This window comes from Sminthopsis crassicaudata, chromosome 4 (assembly GCF_048593235.1).
Source record: "Sminthopsis crassicaudata isolate SCR6 chromosome 4, ASM4859323v1, whole genome shotgun sequence".
Taxonomy (NCBI): domain Eukaryota; kingdom Metazoa; phylum Chordata; class Mammalia; order Dasyuromorphia; family Dasyuridae; genus Sminthopsis; species Sminthopsis crassicaudata.
The window spans coordinates 271,714,614-271,731,553 of NC_133620.1; the positions used below are offsets into that span (position 1 = coordinate 271,714,614).

The following is a 16,940-nucleotide window of genomic DNA, read 5'->3' on the forward strand; positions in this document are numbered from 1 at the left end:
GATGACAAATAATGATGAATGTTGGAGGGGATGTGGGAAAACTGGGACACTGATGCATTGTTGGTGGAGTTGTGAAAGAATCCAACCATTCTGGAGAGCAATCTGGAATTATGCCCCAAAAGTTATCAAACTGTGAATACCCTTTGATCCAACAGTGCTACTACTGGGCTTATATCCCAGGAAATACTAAAGAAGGGAAAGGGACCTGTATGTGCCAAAATGTTTGGGGCAGCCCTTTTTGTAGTGGCTAGACACTGGAAAATGAATGGATGTCCCAACAAGAGGAGAATGCTTGGATAAATTATGGTATATGAATGTTATAGAATATTATTGTTCTGTAAGAAATGACCAACAGGATGAATACAGAGAGGCTTGGAGAGACTTACATCAACTGATGCTGAGTGAAACGAGCAGAACTAGGAGATCATTATACACTTCAACAATGATACTGTATGAGGATGTATTCTGATGGAAATGGATATCTTCAACATAGAGAAGAGCTAATTCAATTGCAATTGATCAATGATGGACAGAATCAGCTACACCCAGAAAAGGAACACTGGGAAAAATGAGTGTAAACTGTAAGCATTTTTTTTGGTTTTCTCCCCAGTTTATTTTTTACCTTCCGAATCCAATTCTTCCTTTGCAACAACAACAACAACAATAAAATTCGGTTCTGCACATATATATTGTACCTAGGATATACTATAACATATTTAATATGTATGGGAATGCCTGCCATCTAGGGGAGGGGGTGGAGGGAAGTAGGGGGAAATTTGGAACAGAAGGGAGTACAAGAGATAATGTTGTAAAAAATGTTATAATTATAAAATTAATTTAAAAAAATAAAAAATATATTAAAAAAAAAGAAAATACTATGTTGTGATTTATCACATGCAGTCACCATAGACCTTTCTCTGGGTACAGATGGCTCTCTCTATCACAAGACCATTGGAACTGTCCAGAATCATCTTGATTTTGAAAATAACTACGTCCATTAGAATTGATCATCATATAATCTTGTTGTTACTGTGTACAGTGTTCTCTTGGTTCTACTCATTTCACCTAGCTTTAGTTCATGTAAGTGTCTCCAGACCTTTCTAAAATCATCCTACTGATCATTTCTTGCTTTTTCACAATTTCAATCTTTATTTACTTAGAGGACACAGAAGTTCACTAAAAATACATGGTATGTCCTAAGGTTTTGCTATTGCTGTTCCACATCTGTTTTTATGCAAGGATATGCATAAAACATATGCAAAGATACTTTTTCACCATGTGCAAAACCTTGTGTTTCAATTTGTTCTCCTTCCCACCCCCTTCCCTAGGTGGCAAATAATCCAATATATGTTAAACATGTTAAAATATATGTTAAATCCAATATATTTTTACATATTTATACAGTTGTCTTTCTGCACAAGAAAAAAATCAAATTAAAAAATTAAAAAAAAATAAAATACAAACAATACAAAAAGTGAAAATCCATACTCAGTTCCCACAGTTGTTTCTCTGAGTGTAGATGGCCCTCTTTATCACAAGAACTGACTGATCTGGATCATCTCATTGTTGAAAAGAGCTAAGTCCATCAGAATTGATCACTGTATAATCTTACTGTTGCTGTGTACAATGATCTTCTGGTTCTGCTCACTTCACTTACTATCAGTTCATGTAAGTCTCTCTAGGACTCTCTGAAATCATCCTGCTGTTCATTTCTTACAGAACAATAATATTCCATAACATTCATATACCATAACTTATTCAGCCATTCTCCAATTATTGAGCATCCACTCAGTTTCCAGTTTCTGGCCACTACAAAAAGGGCTGCCACAAACATTTTTGCACATGTGGGTCCCTTTCCCTCCTTTATGATCTCTTTGGGATAGAGGCCCAGTAGAGATACTGCTGGATCACAGGATATGCACAGTTTGTAATAGCCCTTTGGGGATAGTTCCATATTATTCTCTAGAATCATTATAAAAGTTCACAACTCTACTAACAATGTATCAATGTCCAGTTTTCTTACATCCCCTGCAACTTTCATTATTATCTTTTCCTGTCATCTTAGCCAATCTGACAGGTATATAGTGGTATCGTAGAGCTGTCTTAATTTGCATTTCTCTGTTCAATAGTGATTTACAGCATTTTTATATACTAGAGGTGGTTTTAATTTCTTCTTCTGAAAATTGTTCATATCCTTTGACCATTTGTCAATTAGAGAATGTCTTATATTCTTATATATTTGATTTGAATCACTTCCCTATATATATTTTTAAAATGAGACCTTAAATCAGAACCCTTGAATACATATTATCTTTTAAAGTCATTTCTAACTCTAATAGCCTATGATTTTATTTTCTTCATCTTTGAGTTTTATAGCCAAATGAACTAAGTCCAAAAAATATTTAGTATCTATCATAGAAAGCATTATTCCAGGTACTGGTGACACAACTTCAAACCAAAAATAGGGTTCTTGTACTGGAAGGGTTACAACTCACCAAGATAGATCTATATGGAATAATTGGAAAGTGAAGGCATATAACCTAAGGGGACCAAGGCAACCTTCACTAATGTTTATGGTAGGAAAATACTTCTAATATGTTTAAATAGGATATTACAAGGTTTAATTAGTAAAATGAATCAGAGGCCTTCTGGCAAAGAAGATGAAAAATTTACATTAGTGTCAAGAACACTTGACTTGTAATACACTACTACTTGTTACACACATTGGCTATGTAACCCTTGCAAAGTCAGTGCTTTTGGGAACTCTTCTAAGACTCTCTGTTGCAGGGAACATGTGAACCTGTAGTGGAAGAGATTGCCTCCACTCTTGAGTTTCCTGAACTGGTAAATCACAGGTCTGGCTCAGATGAATAAATAGAAAGAAGTTATTTGAAAATTTCTGAGAAAAAAAATGGTTTATGTGAAATAGTGTAATCATATTCTCTTATTATAATTCTCTTCCTTCTTTAAAATTGCTCCAATTAAATTCCTGTGGTTCAGCAAATGCAAAATTTGCATGATTTTTTTAAAGCCAGTTGCTGGTTGTACAATGTGCAAAAGAACCACTTTTTTATTACATTCTCTTCTAAGAAAATGTTTTCTTTTCTAAGGGGTCTTAACTCATCAAATTTATTGCAGACATTAATGAAAAGTCTTTGCTCTCTCTAACTTTTTCCACTTTAATGATGCTGATTTAGCACTCATTAACACTGTCTGAAAAAAAAAATCTCAAGAACTTGAAATAGTCTAATACCAGTAGCTGGTAAATGTATTCTCAATGCTGGAGTTCTACTGGTATTTATCCCCATTTTTCAAGTGACAAGAAATGATAATACGGTACATTTTCTTAACATGTTGACATTTTAAAAGTGACTTTAATGGAATATTACTGTGCCACAAGAAATGATAAATTTAATATCTTAGAAAGGCATGAAAAGAATTGCATGACATGAACAAAGTGAATAGAAACAAGAAAACACTATATGTAATTACAGCAACATTGTTTTAAGGATGATTTTGAGCAATTAAATCATTTTGATTATTATAAATATATAAACTCAAAATAAAGGACATAGGAAAGAGACACTCTGTATTCAAAGAATAAACTGATAAATAAAATTATGTATAGAATAATTTTACATATATATAATTATTTGTGTCTACTTGTACCCATCTCTAAGGCAAATGGGGAGGGAAGAAAAAAGACAGGGAAAAAAATTTACATGATAACTTTGCTGTATATCTGGAAGGAAAAGCAAGTTATATACGGTTGATTCACAGTTTATGTGCAATCATCATTTTAATTGTATTGTGTTATGGAAATATTGTTCTGAATTTGCTTGAAAATAAAACAATTTTAAATAAGTGATTTTATTATAAACTCTTCTTCTGATTCTGAAACAACCTCATTTTGATAGAGAAGCTGTCACTCTCTAGTTTGCAAATGGGGATAATGAATGGCAGAGGGATTTAGTGGTTTAAAGGTACTATGGTAAAGTTAGACATGTACAAAAATGTTTGTGGCAGCCCTTTTCATGCTGGCAAGAAACTGGAAACTGAGTGGATGTCCATCAATTGGAGAATGGCTGAATAAATTGTGGTATGTGAATGTTATGGAATATTATTGTTCTGTAAGAAACGACCAGCAGGATGAATACAGAGAGACTTACATGAACTGATGCTGAATGAAATGAGCAGAACCAGATCATTGTATATAACCACATCAATATTACATGACAGTCAGTTCTGATGAACATGATTCTTTCCAACAGTGAGATGATTGATGCCAGTTCTAATGATTTTGTGATGAAGAGAGCCATCTACACCCAAAGAGAGGATTGTAGGGACTGAATGTAGACCACAACATAATATTTGCTCTTTTTGTTGTTGTTTGCTTGTATTTTGTTTTCATATTCATTTATTTTCTTTTTTTGATCTAATTTCTCTTGTGCTGCCAGAGAATTGTATAACTATATTTATACATATTGGATTTAACGTATATTGAATTGCTTGCCACCTAGGGGAGGGGTGGGGGGAAGGCTATGCAAGGATCAATGTTGTCAATTTAACCGTGCATATGTTTTGAAAATAAAAAGCTTTAGAAAAAAATTTTAAGAAGTGCTGGCTTAGGAGCCAGAGGAAGTGGGTTCAATTTTAATCTGTCACTTACTCCGTGACTTTGTCAAAGATTCCTAACTTCTTTATGTTTCAGTTTTGCCTTAATCTATAAAATAAAGGGGCTGACCTAGATGACTTCTAATGTTTTGCTAACTCTAGGATTCTATCTAAATAAGAGAAATATTCTTGCTATTATTATTATTGCAATATCTAGTTTATTACCACTCCCAGTCTATACAATTAATATCTTGATACAGGTTCTCACCTAACCTTCTGTTAATAACCTTCTATTTGTTCTCCCCTACTTTATCTCTTCTCCAAACCATCTTCCACATAGCTGCCAAAATAAATTTCTTAATGCATCAGTCTGGCCATATCATTGTCCTGTTCAAAATCCTTCAGTTTCTGACCAATGTTGAGAGGATAAAATATAGTCAGACTCTAGCCTGGCCTCTAAACCCTCAATAATCTGGCTTCCACCCACTTTCTTAAATTTATTTCTCTAGATTAGAATGTCAAAATATGGCCTAGCCTGCATCACTCCTGAGTATGGCTCAACTACATTAAATGTAATTGGAAAATATTTAATGAAATAAAAAATTACAATATAAAACAGATAATGCTATTGTGTTTTTCTAAGCCAATATGAGCCCACAGGAACTGTTACTCATAGTTTAACAGTCCCTGTTTCTATTTGACTTTGCATCACTGTTCTAGGTTAGAATCAAATTAAATAACTAAACATTCCCTTGACTCAGTACCCTCTCTTGCCTAGGAGTATTTACACAGCTGTTCCCTATTCCTGGAAAGTATTTCACTCCTCATTTTTATCAGGAAGTGAGAAAATAAGAGATGGAGGAGGGAAAGAAGAGAGAGGAAAAAGAGAAGAAAGATGGAGGAAGGAAAGAGAAAGGAAGGAAGAAAAAAGAAGGGAGGAAGAAAAGGGGAAGAGAGATAGATACAGAGAAACAAAAGAGAGAAGAAAAAGAGAAGAAAGATGGAGGAAGGAAAGAGAAAGGAAGGAAGAAAAAAGGGAGGGAGAAAAGGGAAAGAGAGATAGATACAGAGAGACAAAAACCAAGACAGACAGAGAAAAGGAGAGAAATGAAGGGAAAGGAGAGAAGAAGGAAGAGAGAGAAAGGGGAGGAAAAAAGAAAGAGAAAGGAAGAAAGAAAAGGGGAGAGAGAGGGAGATAGAGGAAAAGAGGGAAAAGGAAGAGTAGAAAAAGGAAGAAGGGGAAGAAGAGGGAGAAAGGAAGAAATGATGGACTAATGAATTCCCCCACTGTACTAAAAGTTTAAAGGAAATGAATTTTAATTCTGGTTATGATCTAAGGTTATGAGCTAAGGATCTCGTATAAAACAAATTTTGATGATCCAGCCTATACTGGGATGCTTCAAGTGATAAGGAATTCACTGTATCACCATTACTTCATTCTATTCTCCAACAGCTTTAATTGCTTAAAAACCCCTTTCTTATGTTTAAACTACATCTTCCCTCTCCACCACCACCCCCTCAGCATTTTAATTTTTACTTATAATTTCAAGTTCACATTTTCACAATTTTTGCTTTATTGCTTTTGGGTTTTTTGTTTATTTTTTAGAGTGTGTTTTTTTAGTACTATAATTTTCTTCTCTTGACTGAATCATAGGAGTTAGAGCTGGAAGCTGTGTTAGAGGCCATTTAATCTACCCCTTCTCCCCCATTCACTTTAAAAATAAAGAAGAGACGATGGTAAATGACTTTCCCAATGGCAGCTAATAAATGATACAGACAGGATTCTTTATTCTTGGCTCATTGACCTAAATCCTGACATATTTCTCCAAATCAGCATAACAGGTCACTTGCAAAGGATTTATTCACCTTTTAAATCTTTACTGAATGTAATAGGCTTAAAATAATGTCCTATGAAGATAATCACATTGTTGCAATTTAGATCTGAAGTTCAAGTTATTTGAGTAGATTAAAGTGAGTCATGAGTGGGGCATAAGTTAGTCTATTAAATTAATTTGTGCAGCAATGGATATATTTTTCTGAGAAGAAAGAGAAAAATGAAAACATTATATCAAAACATATCTGGGAGCATTTGGGGGATCAGATGTTAATTATTTTTGAAAAATATTTTAATTAAAGGCATTATGCAATTTTTAAAACTTTAAAATTGGTCCTTGATACTTCTGTTTCATGCTGGCAGATGATCATAAGTGTTTCATACATCTTTGTTATGAAATAATGTTTTCCTTTCATCCATTTATGAGCAACTCTTGATATTATAAGATTTTTATTAGAATTTTTAGAAAGAAATATCAATATACTAATGGCTAGGTATATAATAATAGTAATAGCAATAATAATAGTGATAATAATCATAATTAAAGGTAGGAGGTGTAGTGGATAGAATGCCAGGCTTGAAGTCAGAAAGACTTCATGATTTCAAATCTGGCTTCTGAAATTTACTAGCTGACTGGGTAAATCATTTAACCCTGTTTGCCTGAGTTTCCTTATGTGTAAAATGAGCTGGAGAAGGAATTGACAAATCATTCTAGTATTTTTACCAAGACAACCATGAATGAATGAGGTCACAAAGAGTCACACACAACTGAAATGACTGAGCAACAACAAAAAATAGGGCTAAGGATCAGAGCTATAATTTCACTGCTATAGAGAAAATGTCCTCTACCAATGCAAGTTTCCACAACTTAGAGTCTACAGATGAACCCTGCAAGGATGAAATAAGTTAGTCTCCATTTCAAAAGGCTCTCTTGGAAGAATTCAAAAAGGATCTTGAAAGAGATTAGAAGAAAAATAGGGAAAGGAAATGAGAGTTCAGGAAAAGGAAACATAGATTTTGTCTGAAAAAAAATCACTGCTTAAAAATAATTTTGATGAAATGGAAAAAGAAAACAACTCTTTGAAAAACAGAATTTGTGAAATGAAAAAAAAAAATAACTCATTTAAAAGTTCAAGAAGGGATGGGGGAGGGGTGAGCATTTTATGAACCTTACTCTCATTGGATTTGGCTCAAAGAAAGAAATAAGACATATTTAGCTCAGTATCAAAACTTGTATCATCCTATAGGGAAGTAGAAAGAAAAAGGGGAAAAGAACGAGGGAGGTAAGAGAAAGAAGAACAGAAGTAGAAGGGGATAGAAAGGGGGAGGAACTGTAAAAAAAGGGAGACTGAGGAAAATGGTGGTCAGAAGCAAAACCCTGGGGAGAAGGGAAGAAGGACAAAAAAAAAAGAAAAGAATAACTTGGGGGGAAATAAGATAGTGGGAAAAACAGAGCAATTTAAACTGTGAATGTGAATGGAATGAATTCAGATGAAGCAGGTAGCAGACTGGATTAAAATCCAGAATCCTACAATATGTTGTTTACAAGAAATACATTTAAAGCAAAGTGATACATATGGAGTAAAGGTAAATGACTGGAGCAAAATCTATTATGTTTCAGCTGAAGAAAAAAAAAGAAAACAAAGCAAAACAAAAAATAGATCTAATTAAAAGAAATAAGAAAGGAAACTACATCTTGCTAATGGATACCATAGATAATGAAATAATATTGATACTAAATATACATACACCAAGTGGTATATCTTCCAAGTTCCTAGAGGAAAAGTTAAGAGAGCTGCAAAAAGAGATAGCAAAACTATACTAGGGGGGGATAACAGCTTCACTCTGTCAGAACTAGATAAATCAAAACTCATAACAAACAAGAAAAAAGTTAAGAAGGTAAGTAGAATTTTAGAAAAGTTAGGTATGATAGAGCTTTGGAGAAAACTGAATGGGAACAGAAAGGAATATACATTTTTCTTGGTGGTACATGGAACCTACACAGAATTGACCATGTATTAGGGCATAAAACTCTCAAAATCAAATGCAAAAAAAAGGCAGGAATAAAAATGCATCTTTTTAAGATTATAATACAATAAAAATTACATATAATAAGGGGCCAGGGAAAAATAGACCAAAAATTAATTGGACACTAAATAATATAATCCTAAAGAACAAACAGGTAAAACAACATATCATAGGAACAATTGATAATTTTATCCAAAAGAATGACAATAATGAGACAAAATACCAAAATTTATGGGAGGCAGCCAAAGCAGTTCTTATGGGAAATTTTATATCTCTAGATGCTTACTTGAATAAAAGAGAGAAAGAGGAGTTCAATGAATTGGACATGCAATTTAAAAGACTAGAAAAAGAATAAATTTAAAAGCCCTAATTAAATACCAAATTTGAAATACTGAAAATTAAAATGGAAATTAATAAAATTTAAAGTAAGAAAATTGTTGAACTAATAAACAAAACTAAGTGTTGGTTTTATGGAAAAAAACCCAACAAAATAGATGAAGATCTAGTTATTTTGATTAGGGAAAATGAAATAAGAAAATCAAATTGCTAATATCAAAAATGAAAAGGGTTAACTGTCCACCAATGAAGAGGAAATTGTAGCAATAATTAGGACCTACTTTGTATGTCAATAAATCTGATAATGTAAGTGAAATGGATGAATACTTACAAATATATAGATTGCCCAGATTAACTGAGAAGGAAATAAATTACTTAAATAGTCTCGTTTTACAGAAAGAAATAAAACAAGCTATCAATTAATTCCCTAAGAAAAAAATCTCCAAGGTCAGATGTATTTACAAGTAAATCCTATCAAACATTTAAAGAACAATTAATTCCAATGCTATGCAAACTATTTGGAAAAATAGATAAAGGAGTCCTACAAAAGTTTTTTTATGACACAGAAATGGTGCTGATACCTAAATCAGGTAGGGCCAAAACAGAGAAAAAATTATGGACCAATTTCCTTAATGAATACTGATGCAAAAAATTTAAATAAAATATTAGCAAAGAGATTACAGCAAGTTATTACCAAGATAATGCACCACAATGTAGTGAAATTTATACCGTGGATGCAGAGCTGGTTCAATATTAGAAAAATTATCAGCATAATTTACTATAATCAAATTAACAAATCATATAATTATCTCAGTATATGCAGAAAAAGCATTTGACAAAATCCAACAGCCATTCCTATTAAAAAACTGTAGAAAGCATGGAAATAAATGAAGTTTTCCTTAAAATGATCAATCAACTCTAAAACCATCAGTAAGCATCATATATAATGGGGACAAATTAGAACCCTTCCCAATAAGATCAGGAGTGAAACAGGTTTGCTCACCATCACCATTACTATTTAATAGTGTATTGGAAATGTTGGCTTTGGCAATAAGAAAAGAAAAAGAAATTAAAGGAATTAGAGTAGGTAATGAGGAAACCAAATTATCACTCTTTGCAGATGGTATAATGGTATACTTAGAAATTCCTAGAGAATAAACTAAAAACTACTAGAAACAATTAACAACTTTAGCAATTTTGTAGGATACAAAATAAATACACATAAATCATCAGCATTTCTAAATGTTATCAACAAAGTCCAGCAGCAAGAGATACAAATGGAAATTTTATTTAATATAACTACAGATAATATAAAATATTTGGAAGTCTTTCTGTCAAGAGAAAATCAGGAATTATATGAACACGATTACAAAACACTTTCTACCAGAGTAAAATCAGACCTAAACAATTCAAAACCTATCAAAGTGCTCATGGATAGACTGAGATAATATAATATAAATGACAATTTAATTGTCATTTAATTAATCCACTAATTTAATGCCATCCTAATCAAACTCCCAAAAAACTACTTTGCAGAACTAGAAAGAATAATAACAAAATCCATCTGGTCAGGAATTCAAAAGGTCAAGAATTTCAATGGAATTAATTTTTTTAATGCAAATGAAGGTGGCTTGGCTATATAAGATCTAAAACTATATTATAAAGCAGTAGTCATCAAAACCATCTGGTACTATCTAAGAAAGAGTAGTTGATCAGTGGAATAGGTTAGGTTCACAAGACACAATAGTCAATGACTATAGTAATCTAATGTTTGAAAAATTCAAAGATCTTAGCTTCTGAAATAAAAAAATCTCTGTTTGGCAAAAATTACTGGGAAAATTAGAGAATAGTATGACAGACACTAGGCATTCACCAACACATAACACTCTATACCAAGATAAGGTCACAATGGGTTTATGATTTAGATTTAAGAAAATTAGAAGAACAAAAGTTAGTCTACCACTCAGATTTGTGGAAAAAGAAGGAATTTATGGCCAAACTAGAGTATAGTATAAAAAGGATAATTTTTGATTATATGAAATTAAATAGGTTTTATACAAACAAAATCAATGCAGACAAGATTAGAAGGGAAGCAGAAAACTGGGAAAATACCTTTACATCTAAGAGTTCTGATAAATGCCTCTTTTCTAAAATATATAGAAAATTGATTTAAATTTATAAGAATGCAAGCCATTCTCCAATTGATAAGTGATCAAAGGATATGAACAGACCATTTTCAGAGAAAGAAATTAAAACTATTTCTAGTCTTATGAAAAATGCTCTAAATCACTATTGATCAGAGCAATGTAAATTTTTAAAAACCTCTGAGGTTACCACTACATACTTGTCAGATGGCCTAAGATGACAGGAAAAGATAATGATGAATACTGGAGGGGATGCAGGAAAACTGAAACACTAGTACATTGTTGATGGAGTTGTGAACTGTTTCAACCATTCTGGAGAGCATTTTGGAACTATGTCCAAAGGACTATCAAACTATGCATATCCTTTAACCCAACAGTATCTCTACTGGGCCTGTATCCGAAAGAGATCATCAAAAAAGAAAAAGGGACTTATGTGTCCAAAAATATTTGTAAGCCCCCTTTTTGTAGTGTCAAGGAATTGGAAATTGAGTAGATGCCTATCATTTGGGGAAATGGCTGAATAAGTTTTGGTATATGAATGTTATGGAATATTATTATTCTACAAGAAATGATCAGCAAGATAGGTTCCGAGAAGCCTGAAGAAGCTTATATGAACTGATGCTAAATTATGTGAGTAGAACCAAGAGAAAAATGTATAGAACAATAAGATTATGTGATGATCAATTCTGATAGATGCAGCTCTTTTCAAACAATGAAGTAATTCTGGCCAATTCCAAGAGATGTGACGGAGAGAACTATCTGCATTCAGACAGAGAACTGTCAGGGCTTAATATGGATCACAATGTAGTTTTTTCTCCTTATTCATTGTTGTTTGCTTGCTTTTTGTTTTCTTCTATTTTTTCCTTTTGATCTGATTTTTCTTGTGCAGCTTTACAAATATGGAAATACATATAGAAGAATTGTATGTGTTTAACATATGTTTGATTACTTGCCATCTAGGGGTGGGAGTGAAGGAAGGTGGGGAGAAAAAATTGAAACACAAGGCTTTTTTTACAAGGGTGAATGTTGAAAACTTTCTTTGCATGTATTTTAAAAATAAAAATATATTAAAAAACAAAAATAACAACAATAAAAATAAATATTTATTGACTAATATGGGGCAAAAAATGAAAACAAATCCCTACAGATCTACCCAAAGTAGGGTAGGTACATGTAATAGAATATTGCCATAAATTAAGAAACACTAAACTTGACAAATACAGAGAAGCAGAAGAAAAAAAAAAGTGATGTGAACTAATAGAATAAGAATAGTAGGGAAGCTAACATGCACATTTTGCACCATAATGTAAATGGAAAGAATAATCACCACAAAACTAATTAAACTGAATAATAATGACAAGGCATGGGTCCAAAGAAGAAAAATAAGAGGACAAATCCCCAAAGATCTGGGTTTATGGTTGTGAAACGTATATAATTCTGTTATTGAGCTTCAGTAAAGCCAATAGGATGCTTGCACTAGATTTGATGTTACTATAATAAATCTCAGACTACCCAATGAGAGATGAACCAACCCAGGTTAGAAACTGAGAACAATTCTAGTACTGATCAGCAGTAGGATCAAGAATGTGAGTGACTGCTATACTTCCAATCTGGATAAGATAGGGAAACCCAATCTCATCATCATCCAATCCAATCTGATTTAATACACATATATTAGTTAAGTGCCTATGATGTATCAGACGTTGACCTAAGTGCTAAAAATTAAAATTAATAAAAAGAATTATTAAAATTAATAAAAAGAATTAAATGAAATTAATAAAAAATGTTTCTGGCCTTCAAGACTTTACAATCCAAAGAAAGAGACAACATGAAAAGAGAATGGACACCAGGGAGTACTTGGCTAAGACACATCATTCCAATATTTTTGTCAAGAAAATTTGTGGAAAAAGAAGGAATTTATGGGCAAACTAGAGTACGGAATAAAATAGATTTTTTGATTATATGAAATTAAATAGGTTTTATACAAACAAAATCAATGCAGACAAGATTAGAAGGGAAGAGTTGGACATGATTAAAATGACTGAACAAGAACAACTCAAGATAAGGAATTGATCTGTAATTTCATCATTCTAAGGAACTCCCTGGTGATGCAAAGTGGAGTCTAATTCCTAGTGTTTTAGTCCCTGCCTTTTATAAAAAAAGACATAAGGAAGAGTTTGGCACTGACCCTCCTGTCCTCCAATTGGAGGGGAAGGACATTGAGGGAGGTGGTGTCAATAAGGTTGGAGCTAGCAGCATGGTGCTAAGTTTAGAAGTGATGAGTTTATCCTGGAAGGGACATCTTGTTCTGTGGTGTTGAAGCAGTGAGCTGGCAAATGGAAAGTGAAATTGTCAGCAGCAGCATCTTCACTGCCATCATCATCATCTTCACCACCATTATCATTATCATCACCACCATCACCATCATACTTATCATCATTACCCTTATTTTCTATAGATTTACTGAAACATATGGATAACTCTAAGTAGGGCTGGTGAAAATGACAAAGATTATAGCATTTTTCCCAATTCCCATATGTTTTTATTTTCTTCTATTAGGTATTCATTTTGAGAGCTTTTCATTCCATATCCTTTGTAATTTAGAATGTCTAGTAAGGTAACATCCATTAAAAATTCTTGAATTTTTGTGTGATGAATGTAATAAAGCATAATAGTTTGATCTTTGATAATGCTCTAGATCTAGTATGGAATATCTTTTGGATTATCACAGATATTTGGGGCATTTTGTTTCTTCAGTTCATTTTTCAGTCTTGTTCCACTCTTTTTGATTCCATGTGGAGTTCTCCTGGCAAATATACTGGACTAGTTTGCCATTTCCTTCTCTGATTTATTACACAAATGAGACAAACAAGGTTAAGTGAGGTCCAGAGTCACACAGATAGTACATGCATGAGGCCAGATTTGAACTCAGGAAGATGAGTCTTCCTGATTTCAGGTCCACTGCACCATATTTGTCACTTATTTATGAAGAATAGTGAATTTGGTTTTCAATAGCTGCTAATATTTTGCCTTGTGAAAAGATATGTTGGCAATATTGTTTCTTTGTAAAAATGCATTAATCTTTAAGTCTCAGCTGCTTAAGAATGAACTTACTAAGAACAAATGCCAAACCCTATAGTACTATCATGACTCCCTCCATTTCTTTCTTCTTAAAATTTTGTTCTTGACCTCTTCCATGGCTGTTTTCAGTCATTTATTCAAAAATACTTTTTTGTTACATTATTCTATCTTGTTTGATGATATTAAAATTAAAAATAGTCCTGGGAAAAATTGCTTTTTAGCTATTATTTTTTATCATTTTGCTGAGGCATTTGGGGTTAGGTGACTTGCCCAGAGTCACACAGGTAGGAAATGTTAAGTGTCTGAGACCAGATTTGAAGGTCCTTCTGACTCCACTGTGTCAATTAACTGCCCCTACCCATTATTCTTTAATGTTCTTTGAATTGTTGTTCAGGTAAGTAAATATTATAAAGTAAACATTATATGTACATAAAAGGAATGGGGTTATTATTATTATTATTAATTAGCTAATAAATCATATCAGAGCCTAGCTTCTTTTCTACTCTTCTGTTTTCAACTGGATTGAGAAATTAAGATTCAGTCCAGCTCAGATAAGGGATGATTCTGGATTTTGAGTTTCTGATATATCTTCTTAGTCACCCTGATAGTTTTTCATCCCCCTTTAAACTTGAAGGTCTAGAGAAGACAAATGAATAGTGTCTTCTTAATTGCTACCTTTTTCACTCTTCCTTGACTTGTATTGGCTGTTTTCCACATGCACAACTATATGGCTCACTTGTGAAGCTCCAACAATCATTTGTCTTTTTCTCACCAGGAATGAGGGGAGAATCTTATTTCATTGGAATGAGAAATCCTGGACAATATGGTCATCTCTCGGAAGATGGAGGACTTTTCTTACTATACTGCATAGACAGAGATTGGGATATAACGAGATGTTTCACAGAAGAGGCCTTCCAAGCAATAACCGACTTCAATGACCTCCCAAATGCTCTATTTGCCTGCAACGTTCACCAGTCGGTATTTGAAGGAGAAGCCAGTAAGGTAGAAGCCCTTTTTTATTTATAAGACCTGATGGAGCCATGATATTTTTGGAGGACTGTTTGTTCTAATTTATATGTGTGTTTTTTCTTGGTGTCAAAGAAAGTTCTTTGTGAAATGTTTAGATTGTTCATTTCTGAATATACACAGGAAAATGAAAAGATTATTTTTATTACCTGTTAAGTGCTAGAAGCCTATGAGTTGCTGCACTGTGGAATATATTTGGTTAAGCAACGTTGTATCCCCAGAATATCGACAATTAAAGCACATCTATACTGGATGAACTAAGAAGAACAAAATATTTTAAAGGTCATAGACTAAAAGAAATTCCTTTTAGAGTAGGAAATAGTCTTTCCTGGTATTTCAGTTCAAAAACTCTAACTCACTTTTATGTCAGCTTTTAATATTTCTAAAGTATTTCTCAACTAATAGTACTATTAGTCCCATTTTGCAGATGAGGAAAATAAGATTCAAGGAGACGATATTATTTGCTTGGTGTTATACAGTTAAGGAAATGTTGGAGACAGCATTTGAAGCTATAGCTTGATTCTTAGCAGCATGGTGTGGGAAAAAATTTTGGATTTTGAGTCAGAAGACCTCGATTCAAATCTTGGCTCTACTATCATTTAGCTGTATGACTTTGAGCAAGTAACTTCTTTCTCAGATTCACTTTTTTCATCTATAAAAAGAATTGGCTTGACTAGGTTGCCTTTCTAGTCTAAACCTCTAATAAATAATCTATAATCCTATAACTGAATTTTCTCCTTCACAAAATATTTCTTGAAAGTAACTTTGGGAAATATGATCCATGTAGGAGCAGAATTCATGTCAGATGCTATATTGTTGATGTAATCATTCTCAAAAAACACTGAATTTTAAAATTGGGAGCAATTAGATGATTCAGTGGTTAGAGCATTGGGCCTGGAATCAGGAAGGTCTGAGTTTAAATCCAGCCTCCATACACTTACTAGCTGGGCAAGTTAACTTGTTTTCCTTAATCCTTTGGAGAAGGAAATGGCAAACCACTCCAGTATCTTTGTCAAGAAAATTCCATGGATAGCATTTGTGTGCTAAATCAGAGCTTCTTAAACTTTTTCCATTTGCAACCCCTTTCTGCTCAAGAAATGTTTATCTAACTCTAGGCATTTAGGTATATAAAATAAGTGTACAAATCAAACATTTACTGATAATAAATCTTAATTTCATGATCCTCACATTCATTTATGTGACCTCATATAAGGATGTGACCCCCATTTTAAGAAGCTTTGCTATAATCCATGGGGTCATAAAGAGTTGGACATGAGTAAACAGCAACAATGTAAAATTGAGTGATAAAAACAATAGAACTTAAAGGGGAAATGAGGTTAAGTGTACAATGCTCAAAATTTTCATTACACATTAAAAAAAAAAGATAGAAACCTAATTAAAATGGCAGCACAATTTTGTACTTGTTAAATAGTTAAAACATATAATGCTGCAATAAATAGTGGCTTGGTCTATAGCTTCCAGGTACTGCTTGACTAATGTTCCAGGTTGCATATATTTAGTCAAGTGGAAACTCCAGGCTTTTGGCTGGAGATTATGGCAGAATTGGATGGATATGGAGGTAAGAGTAGTGAGGACCAATCCTACCCAACCACTACTGCATCAGGACATATACAAAAAAACCCCACAATAATTCACATTGTCAAAGACCTGAAATTTGCTTGTAAAAGTGGTTGTAGGAAGGTTTGCAACTTGTGAAATATTGTAAGTTGTGTTGTTTCTGAATGCTCCCTTTGTTTCTCTTTGAAGAAAATTCTCCTAAATAAACTTGAAATCTGAATCATGCTCAAAATGTTTTCTAATCTATTGATCAAATTGAAACAAATTCTCATTTTCTTAAATACTTTATAGCAGTACTG

At 33.0% G+C, this 16,940-nt stretch overlaps 1 protein-coding gene across 2 annotated transcripts in view; it reads left to right on the forward strand.

Annotated features, from left to right (window-relative positions):
* RCAN2 (regulator of calcineurin 2) overlaps window positions 1-16,940 on the forward strand; it is a 336,436-nt gene that overhangs the window by 44,725 nt on the left and 274,771 nt on the right. For both annotated transcript variants that reach the window (XM_074310747.1, XM_074310746.1), the window contains exon 3: window positions 14,813-15,039. In XM_074310747.1, coding sequence (XP_074166848.1) covers window positions 14,813-15,039 — 227 coding nt within the window. The remainder of the gene's footprint in view (window positions 1-14,812; window positions 15,040-16,940) is intronic.